The sequence below is a fragment of the Sorex fumeus genome, unplaced genomic scaffold, assembly GCF_029834395.1.
Source record: "Sorex fumeus unplaced genomic scaffold, SorFum_2.1 ptg000022l, whole genome shotgun sequence".
Classification (NCBI taxonomy): Eukaryota; Metazoa; Chordata; class Mammalia; order Eulipotyphla; family Soricidae; genus Sorex; species Sorex fumeus.
In genome coordinates this window covers 3253363-3263301 of record NW_026606079.1, presented here as the reverse complement: position 1 = coordinate 3263301, position 9939 = coordinate 3253363, and the positions used below count along the sequence as shown (strand labels likewise).

Genomic DNA, 9939 nt, shown 5'->3' with positions numbered 1-9939 from the left:
TGGAGGCGGACACAGGGCGGTGGGGCCCACAGGTGGGCAGGAGGCTTCTGGGGCCGGGGCCATGAGCTAGTGGGGAAACCACAGAGGAGGGAGCCCCTGAGTCTCGGAACGCAAATGACAGGGGTAGCCTGTCCCAGTCCTTAGTGCCCCACTGGCCACTCTGCTGTGGGGTCACCATGCCCCTGAGCCTCACTGCCAGCCACACCACCCCACCCCACCCCTGAATCTGCTCCTGTCCCCAGCCCCTCCTGTTCCATCCAGAACTACCAAGCCCACACACAAGGTTCCCGAGTGCCCAGACCACCCACCAGGGCCTTCACAGCCTGGGGACCAGGCCCCACCTCCCCAAACAAGGCTGTCCTGAGCCCCCTGGTTCCTTCCACCAGCCCAGGCCAAGCCCATGCGGCCATTGTGGGCGTGAGTGTGGGGCTCCGCAGGCCCAGGGAGCCTCTGCACTCAGTACTCCTGGGCTGTCCAAATTCCCCTCAGGGTCAAGGGGAGCAGGGCGGGGCGGCAGGAAGTGGGGAGGCCAGGCAAGGACTCAGAAAGGGAACCACTAAAACCGAGCACGGCACCTCCGACCTGGCCCCCAACACTCTCACCGGGCTGGGAGGAGCCTGCTTGGGGGAGAAGGGGCGCCCGCTCTGCCCAGGGGTCTGCACTTGAGGACCCCCGGTACAGCACCTGTGCCCCACAGGAGGCAAGCTGCACACACATGAGCACAAACAGTTGTGCCCCTGCACACACGTGCAAACATGCATTTACATGCATCCCCTCACGTGTGCACAGGTGTATTTGCAGATAGGTACACACGTGGACGTGAGCACAGCACGAACACGTGTCAGTGCATCCACACGCGCACACAAGGACACACGCACATTCTGGCTTTCCCAGAGTTGGGGTTTATTGAGGGCAGGTGGGTCCACATGGGGCCTCAGATGCCTGGAGGAACGGCCTGGTGTCCGCGGGCAGCCAGGGACAGGATGCCTTCAACCTGCAAACGGAGCCAGAGCCAAGTCTCACCCCTGCAGGCCAGGGCAGCCCGACCCCAAGGAGGGCAGCGGGAAAGAGCTGGGGTACCTGGGATCATTTGAAGGTGTGACTCTCAGCGCCGCCGCGCCCAAAGCCTGCAGGGAAAACCAGGGGCAGTTGGGGCGTGGGAGGCCTGTGGGGAGTGGGTGGGGGCCGCGGGTGGGAGCCGAGGATGACGTACCTTTGGGCCCGAACAGGGCGGCGTAGCAGGGGTGGTTGCAGTAGGGTTTGCCTTCATGCTGCGGAGAAGGCGGGTGACGGGGGCGTCCTACACCCCCCCACACCCCGCGCCACCCCCACCCACCGCCAGCCCCCCACCTACCTCGGCATGGCCCCCTGAGGTCAGGGTCTTCCCGCATTTCTCACACTTCAAGCAGGGCCTGTGCCAGTCCTTCCCCAAGGAGGTGACCCGCTCGGCTGGGGACAGAGAGGAGGTGAGTGACACAGGGGGCAGGCACCAGGGGCTGGGTCCTGTCCGGTGGGTGGCGACAGCTCTGACCCAAGCCCGCCAAAACAGGGTGGGGGCGCTGGCCCTGGGGTTCCCCCCACACACCCCGCCCCTGTTCCCGTGGTTCCTGCAAACGGGTGGCGGGGGGGGGGGGGGGGGGGGGGGTTCGCGGCGGGCGGGGGCGTCCCACTTCCTGCCCCGGCTCTGGGGAGGGGGCGGGGCGGGGCGCTGAGGGCTGAGCACGGCCGGGAGGATGGCGGGAGCGGGACCGAGGGGGACCGAGGGGGACCGAGGGGGACCGAGGGGGACCGAGCAGGACTGAGCCGGGCAGCGCGGGAAGGAGCGGGCCGGGCGGGGCTCAGAGGGTCTGGATGGGGTACAGGGGAACTGGGCGGGGTACAGGGAGACCGCGCGGGGCTCAGAGGGTCCCGGGTGGGGCTCGGAGGGTCCGAATGGGGTACGGGGGACCGGCGGCCTCAGAGGGTTCGGGCGGGGCTCAGAGGGTCCGGGCGGGGTACAGGGGGACCGGGCGGGGCTCGAGGGGTCCGGGCGGGGCGCAGAGGGGCCGGGCGGGGTGCAGGGGGACCGGGCGGGGCTCGAGGGGTCCGGGCGGGGCTCAAGGGGTCCGGGCGGGGTGCAGGGGGTCCGGGCGGGGTGCAGGGGGGCCGGGCGGGGCTCAAGGGGTCCGGGCGGGGCGCAGAGGGGCCGGGCGGGGTGCAGGGGGGCCGGGCGAGGCTCAGGGAGCCCGGGCGGGGCGCAGAGAGGGTCCAGGCGGGGTCCAGCGGGGACGGACGGGCGGCACGGGACAGAGCAGGACGGAGAGAGGCAGAGCGGGACCGGGCGGGACCCGGCCCGACCAAGGCGGTGCAGAGCGGGGCTGAGCGGAACCGAGCGGACGCAGGCGGGGCCGAGCGCGCCCCGGCCGGTGCCGCGGGCGTCGGTTTCCGCGTCGGGTCCGCTCCTCGCCGGGCAGGGCGTCGCCGGGCGCCGCTTCCTCCTGCCCTCGAGGGTCCCCGCCCAGGAGCCCGGGAGCCCCCAGACAAGCCGCCCAGCGCCGGGATCGGGCGCGCAGCCCTCGCGGGCCGGTCCCCGCCGGGCGTCCCCTCGAGCGCGCTTCCGCGTCGGGCGCGCGTGTCCCGGGCACCCGGGGTGGCAGGGGCCGCTCACCGAAGTACACCTCCTTGTCGCACTTGGGGCACTTGGGCATGACGGCGCGGGTCCGAGCGGGAGAAGGCACGCGGCAGCAGGACGGCTCGGGACTGGGTGGGTCCCGCCGCACCCGCGCCTTTGAGGGACCCCGCGAGCCCGGCCCCCCGGAGGCCACGCCCCGCCCGCCGTCCCGCCCTGGCTCCGGACTTGGACCCGGGGGACCCGGGTTCCAGAGCAGGGCGCCAAGAAGAGTCACGGGCCCCACCCGCCCCTGGGACGGGGAGCGGGCGCGGACGGGTCGCGGGGGCTTTCCGGAAGGGGGCTCCTGCGGGGGGCTCCGGAGTCCGGCTGTCTGTCGGGGGGCGGCTGGGCAGGCCTGGGCCTCTCCGAAGCAAACAGGCGCGAGCTGGATGCTCCAAGGGCCGCAAGAGCCCCGGCTTGACCCCTGCCCGGTTGTAACCCCAAATATAAAAGGCAATCAGCATACTAGTGTCCCCACATTTCGCCCGTCCTCTCCCTGCGGACTCTCTTCCGTGCACCCTGCAGGAACACAAGTCGCAGGACCCTCACTCCGGAACCCGGGATGCAGAGCGCGGAGGCGGGGGAGGGGGGGCACACGCTGGAGCGAGCGGGAGGTGGTGCCCCCCCAGCGCCTGGCAAGGGTCCTTCTCTGGGTGGGTGGAGTCTGCCCCTGCCCCTCACCCCGCCCAGGTGCCCCAGGCAGAGACTGACTGACCCTGGCCCATCCCTGGAGCCACTGCCCACAGCCCTTACTCAGCCTGGGTGCGGTTCCCTAGAACCTGGGGAAGCACCTGTTCTTTGTGCCTGCCTGGCCTCTGGCGCCTCCATCTCATCTCCCATCTCATCAGCACTGGCACCCGGCCACACGCAGCCTCAGCCTCGGGTCCCCTCTGCAGCCCCTCCCTTCCAGCCCCCAGTGTCCTCATCTTATTTTCCTTTTTCTCGGGCTTTTTGCCGCACACAGGGCTTACTCCTGGCTCTGAGCTCAGGGCAGGGCTCAGGGCTGTATGGGGTGTGCGGGATCCAACCGGGGTCAGCTGCTTGCAAGGCACGCGCCTCCCTGTGCCCCGCATTCTCTCTCTGCGCCCCTCATCTCCCGACTCACCATCTCATGCAGTGAAGTGGCATCTCCAGCCTAGCTAGGCCTGGTCCTCGCCAGGGCCCCACAGAAGGCAAAGGAGGGGCAGAGACCCCCCCACCTGTCCCAGGGCACCCCCACCTGATCCTGCTCCTCCCCGTCCTGTCCCAAGCGGAGGGTCCACACACAAGCCTTCTAGGGGCCAGAGTGACCATTGGGCACTCCATATGGTCCCCCGAGCCCCGCCAGGAGTGATCCCTGAACACAGAGGCAGGAGTCAGCACTGCCAGGCGTGCCCCCAAACAAAAATAAAACACAAAACACAGCCAGATGTGCTCTCTGTCCCAGAAGCCTGCGGCAGGACAGGGGCAGGGATGAGGGGGAAGGGCTGGAGCGGAAGCACACGGCCCCGAGGCAGACACGGCAGCAGAGCAAAGGCCGAGCAGTGGCTGCCCACAGGGGTGTCGGGTGCTGGGCCTGCACCCCCAGGCAGGCCACCTTCCTGGGTACCTGGGGCATGGCTGCGAGGGTGCGCCCTGGGCATGCCTGGTGGGTGAGCCAGCGGTGCCAGGCGTGCACTGCCCTCCCAGGTTCCTGCCCTGCCCACGGGACACCCGTGGGGGCGGATGGGGGTGGACAGCCCGAGCCTGGCTCCTCTTCCCCCACCCCCACTCCACCCCAGCCCGCCCCATCGCCCGACGCAACCCCGCCCGCAGGGGTGGCCCCCCTTGAAAACCAGAGCGATGACTCCTCTCTGCCCGCTGTTATGCCCGTTGCCATGGCCATGATGGGGGAGGGGCCACGGAGAACCAAGGGCCGGAGGCGCACCCTGCGCCCAGCTACAGCACCGTGTTCCCAGATCCCACCCCCACCCTGCACACATCCGCGCGCACACACACTCGGGGCAGGCCCGCCGGGGAGCCGGGCTGCACGGTCCACCGACCCGCCGCGCCCTGTCTCAGCCCTGCTGCCCACTGCAGGGGCCCAGGCACAGAGCGGCCTGGACAGGGACACCGCACGACCAAGCCCGTGGCATGCCCCAGGCTACGGCAGTGCTCAGAATGTCCTGCCTCATCGGGCAAGGCAGCTGTGGGGAGGGAGGCCCCTCCATCCCGTCCTAGCGGCGCCTGCAAACTAGCTCCGCGGCGTCTGGGGGGACAGAACCCCCCATGCTGCAGGAGTCAGGGGAGGGGAGAGAAAGACAGACAGGGAGAGCCAGGAGATGCGGCAGGGCTGGGCTCCCGCCCCCGCAAGCCCCCCCAGTAAGGACCGGTCCAGTGACCGCTGAGGAATCCATCCCTAGGGCCGCTCGCCTCCTGGGGAATGTTCTCGGGGCCGTGTACCCCCCCCAGACGGCGGCACTTGGCCACTCCACCCCCAGAACCCGTTCTCTGGCAGCGCGCGGGGCCCAGCGTGGTCAGTGCCCCACCTCCGGCCTCCGGCCCCAGTCCCCAAGGCCGACCCTCCCCGCTTGGTCACAGGCCCCTGGGGTCACCGGCTCAGACATTCCCAGCATCTATTTTCAGCAGCGCCGTCTCGCGGGACCCCCGTGCCCGGCCGCGCCTGGCAGCAACGCGGGAGCAGCAGGGTCGCTGGGTCAAGGGGCGGGGACCAGCGCCGGGCACCTCTGCAGTGCGCACCCGGCGCGGCCCGAGGGGGCTGCCCGTACCCCCTGGGCGTTGAGCCTGGTTCCAGGAATCCCGGGGACCGGAGCCAGAGGCCGGGAGGAACCGCCTCGAATTCCAGCGCGGTCGGTCCAGCAGCCCGGCCTGCCCAGTGCGCAGCCCCCCCTTCCCGCGTGGCCGGGGCACCTGGGCGCGCCCTCCGGCCCGGACCAGCCCGCGAGTCCTGGGGGACTCAGAAGGCTGCCGTCGGCGCGGCCCCAGGGCATCTCCAGCAGGGGCTGGCCCAGGGCAGAGTGTGGGGTGCTGGCGGGGCCTGGCCGGGACGCGTGGGTGCAGGGGCCCTGCGGGGAAGTCCATGGGCCCGCCTGGCGGGTCACAGCGCCACGTGGGGGCTCGGACGTGGTCCCCGGGGTCTGGAGGGGGTCCCTAGGGGATGGGGGGGTCGGGTGTTTCGGGCGCCTAGTTCACTGGCTGCAGCGGGGTGGATGGCCAGGGGGCACTCGCGCTCCCCCTGCGGGCCCCCTGCCGCCCCCGCGGCGCGGCTGGACCAGCGCCGGCGGCGCCGCCCCGTCTCCATGACAACGTCCCGGCAACAAACAAGCGGCACGTCCGCCCCGCGCGCTCGCAGGAAGTGGACCCGTCGCCGGCCCTCCCGACCCCCGCCGCCCACCTCCTCGCCCTGGGGGCTTCGCGAGGTCCCCGGGGACCCCGCCCCCCGCGTCCCGGGAGCAGCGCCCGCGCGCCCCGGACCCCGGCAGCTCCCCCGCGCGAGCCCGACGCCGCTGCCCTCGCGGGCGGGGCGGGTTGTGCGCGGGCAGCGGGGGCGCAGCGCCCCCTGGCGGCCGCCGCGCCCCCTGCGCCGCGCCGCGCCCCGCCCCTCCCACACACGTGGCCGCGGAGGGCGGGGGCGCCGGCCCGGGGCGCGTCCCCGCAAGCACAGACAGACTCGGGCCGGTGATCGCAACCTTTATTGACAGCAGCTGGGCAGTGGCCGCTGGAGGCAGTGTGGGCCGGGGAGGCCGACAGGGGCCCTCCAGCGGGGCGCTGGGAGCGGCCTGGCGCGGCCACCGGGGGCGAGGACAGTATAAATAACACTGGCGGCAAGCACGGGGCGGGGTTCAGGAGACAGGGCCCCTCGGAGACCCCCCGGGCACCAGACGGGGACCTCCCGGGACGGGAGCAGGGAGGGCGACGGGAACAGGGGGCACATCTTGCAGCTACCTGCACCCCAGACGCAGGGGCGGCATCTGTGGGCGGGGCGGGGCAGGGCAGGGCAGGGCAGGCGGGCTCGCCCCCAGCCGAGCAGGTGGGGGTGGGGGCGGGCTACCGCCTAGGGCTGCACTTTGCCTTCGGGGTCCTTGTCGTAGATGTAGCTGCCCACGGCCCCAGTGTTCACGCCTGTGGGGAGAGGCAGGGTAGAAGGGGGCCGCGGGCGCGGGCTCCGCCCCACCCGCTCGCTGCACTCACCCTTGGGTCCCCCACCCACTCGCTGCACTCACCCTTGGGTCCGAAGAGAATTCCATAGCAGGGCTTGTGGCAGTAGGGCTGGCCGTCGTGCTGCGGGCGGGCAGGGACTCAGCGGGGGGCCAGGGCGGAGCCGCCACTGGCCACCAGGGGGCAGCCCCGGCCCTGGCACCGCCCCGCGCCCCGCCCGCCCACCGCGCCCCTACCTCGGCGTGGCCACCCGGAGTCAGCGTCTTCCCGCAGCGCTCACAGCGCAGGCAGGGTCGGTGCCAGTCCTTGCCCAGCGAAGTCACCTTCTCGGCTGGGGAGGAAGGGGTGAGGCGGGTGGGGGGCTGAGGGGCGCAGGCAGGGGCGCGGGGAGGGGGAGGGCGTCACTCACCAAAGTAGACCCTCTTGTTGCAGCGGGGGCACATGTTGGGTTCCCCGGTGAATGTGGTCACGCTGGAGGCTGCAGAAAGAGGCGGGTGGCTCAGCCCCAACTCCCTGTGGGCACCAGCTCTGCCCAGGCCGGTTCCCCACGCCAGCTAAGCCCACCTCTGCTGGGCCCCTTTGGGGGGCCGCTGGCCTTCCGCTCCTCGGCGGGGGCTCGAGCCACGGGCACCTCAATGGGACCCGTGACCTGAGTGGTCTCGGCCGCGGGCTTCTCATAGATGTAGGAGCCGGCACCTCCGATGTTGACACCTGCGGGACAGGACAGCAGGTGGCCACTGACCCGGGCGCCCCCCTAAGGATGAGCTGGGCAGGGTCCCCAGAACCTGAGCAAGTCCCTGCTGGCCGGACTCACCTTTGGGCCCGAACAGTGTAGCGTAGCAGGGCTTGTGGCAGAAGGGCTTCCCGTCGTGCTAGGTGGGGAGGGGTGCTGGTGAAGGCCAGCCCAGGAGGAGGGGCTCGCCGACCCCCAACCCTGGCCGGAGAGGGCTTACCTCGGCATGGCCCCCAGGCGTCAGAGTCTTGTTGCAGCGCTCACACTTGAGGCAGAACTTGTGCCAGTCTTTGCCCAGGGAGCTCACCTTCTCGGCTGCGGGGGGCACGTGTTGGGGGAACAGCCCGTCTCAGGCCGCCCCCCCCCAGCCAGCGACCAGCTGCTGGCTGTGTGCTGGTCCCACCTGTCTGGGGCTGCGGGCCACATCCAGTGACCGGAAGTGGGGGGGACTTCCCGGCGGAGGGAAGTTGGACTCCCCAGGGAGCTGGGCAGGAAAAGGGTGGAGCAGACCGGAATTCCGAAGGAGGGACCAGGCCTGAGGAGTGCTGGGGGGTCTGCAGGCTGAACCCCCCCAGACCCACCCCAAGGGCTACAGGTCTATTAGGGTCCCTGGGGCCAAACCCCAGGGGGCCCCTGCCCCCCACCCTCAACCCAGGGGATGGGCCTTGAGCTAGGCAGGCGGGAGTACGCGGGCTCCAGGCCCACGTCGGCCTGGCATTGTCCCCTGCTGGCCAGGGGCAGCTGTGGCAGCTGCAGCTCAGGGCAACCCAAACCACGTGGCACTGGCCAGCTCCTGCATGCGGCCTCTGGGGGCAGGGAATGACCCTGAGACCCAGTGGGCAGGTCGATGTCCACTCCTCGGGCCGGGCTGGGAACACCGCATCGATTGTGTGTGCTGGCTTGGCAGGGAACAGCCGCAGCCTTTTTGGGGACCCAGAGGCACGGTGTCCCGCGGTCACTGCACTGCGCCCTGGCCAGGTTCCACTGGGCGCACATGGGGAGATGGTGCAGGAACCGGGTGCTGGCCTGGGGCCCTGGCCCGGAGCCCGCCAGGGTGTGAGTCCCCTTTGTTCCCCGCCTCCGGTCAGGCCCAGCCGGGGGAGGTCCCCGGCCTCGAGAGCAGGTCAACAGGAGCCCCACAGCATCCCGCCCGAGGCGGCAGGGATGCGCCCCCGGGGATGTGGACCGGGTCCGCTGCGCCAGATCCGCCCTCCCCTCCCTGGAACTGCAAGCCAGGCCGGGGGGAGGCCCGCGGCGGGCGGCTGCTGCCTCGCCCTGAGCCGGGCGCCGTCCCGGGCCCTGACCACCCCCCCGGGTGCCCAGGGCAGGGCCCTCCCCAGCAGCTCGTCCGCGCGCCCGCGCGCGCGCTGGAGGTCGGGATGTTGCCCCGGCCGGGCTGGCCGGCGACTCCCTGTGGACACCAGCTCTGCCCAGGCCGGCTGACCTCGAAGGAGGGGGGTGGGAGCTTGGTCACTCGGACTTTCTGGTCGCTCCCGCTCCCGCGCTGTCACGCGCCCGGGCCGTGGGAAAGTTCCCGGACGGGCGCGTCGGGACACGCGCGAGGCCGCGGCCGAGGTCGCCCCCGCGCGGCCGGCGTCCAGGCGGGGCCGGGGCCGCCGGCGGGCGGGGCGGGGGCGGGGGTCGGGGGCCGGGCCGGGGGTCGCGCTCGGGGCCGCGGCGGCGCGACCACGTGTGCGCGGGCGGGAAGGCCGGGGCGCGCGGCCCGCCGCCCCCCGCCCCAACGGCCCCGCGGGCGGCCCCCTCGGGCGTGGCCGCGCAGCGCGCGAGGCTCCGAGCGCGCGGGCGGGGGGCGGCCGGGGACCCGCACTCACCGAAGTACACGGTCTTGTCGCACTTGGGGCACTTGGAGGCCATGGTCGCCGCGCCCGCTCGCCCGCGCCCGTCTGCCCGCGCCCGCCGCCCGCGCCCGCCGCGCGCCCGGCCGCGCCCGCCGCGCCCCGCCCGCTGCCCGCTGCCCGCGCGCCCATTGGCTCCGCGGCCGGGCGGGGCGGGCCGGGGGCGCACGGCGGGCGGGGGGCGCACCTGCCGGCCCCCCGCCCGCGCCCCGCCCCGCGCGCCGCGCGCCCGTCGCCTAGGCGACGCCGGGCCGCCCCCCGCCCCGGGCCCGGCCCGGCCGGACCCCGCGAGCGGCGCCCCGACGGGCAGCGCCGTCCGCACGCCGGGCCCCGCGCCCAGACGGCTCCCCCGACCCCCGCCCCACCCCGCGGCCCGGCGCCAGCCCCGCTTCCCTTTGTTGCTCGGTTTCCATGGCAACGGCGGCTCGGCGGCTAGGAGCCGGATTCCGGGCCGGGTCCGGCCGCCGCGCCCCGCCCCGCCTCGCCCCCGCCTCGCCACTGTCAGTGGTGCTGAAGGCGCCGAGGTGGAGGGCAGGGCTTGGAAGCCGAGGCGCCGGCGCTTC

General features: G+C 72.8%; 2 protein-coding genes across 3 annotated transcripts; both read right to left on the bottom strand.

Moving 5' to 3' along the window:
- Window positions 1-879: 879 nt before the first annotated feature.
- On the bottom strand, window positions 880-2781 carry LOC130023227 (cysteine-rich protein 1). The gene is made up of 5 exons (XM_056113731.1): window positions 2648-2781; window positions 1355-1449; window positions 1214-1271; window positions 1081-1127; window positions 880-994 (listed from the first exon to the last, which is right to left on the bottom strand). The coding sequence occupies exons 1-4, from the start codon at window positions 2685-2687 to the stop codon at window positions 1087-1089; spliced, it is 234 nt and encodes a 77-aa protein (XP_055969706.1). The 5' UTR covers window positions 2688-2781; the 3' UTR covers window positions 880-994; window positions 1081-1086.
- Window positions 2782-6625: 3844 nt separating this feature from the next.
- Window positions 6626-9479, bottom strand: CRIP2 (cysteine rich protein 2). Of its 2 annotated transcripts, XM_056113703.1 has the most exons (9): window positions 9353-9479; window positions 7741-7835; window positions 7602-7659; window positions 7352-7498; window positions 7197-7265; window positions 7024-7118; window positions 6853-6910; window positions 6683-6751; window positions 6626-6650 (listed from the first exon to the last, which is right to left on the bottom strand). In XM_056113703.1, the coding sequence occupies exons 1-8, from the start codon at window positions 9393-9395 to the stop codon at window positions 6684-6686; spliced, it is 633 nt and encodes a 210-aa protein (XP_055969678.1). In that variant the 5' UTR covers window positions 9396-9479; the 3' UTR covers window positions 6626-6650; window position 6683. The 2 variants fall into 2 exon arrangements, with proteins under 2 accessions (XP_055969678.1, XP_055969677.1); XM_056113702.1 differs by having other exon boundaries at window positions 6637-6751.
- Between the last annotated feature and the right edge of the window lie 460 nt (window positions 9480-9939).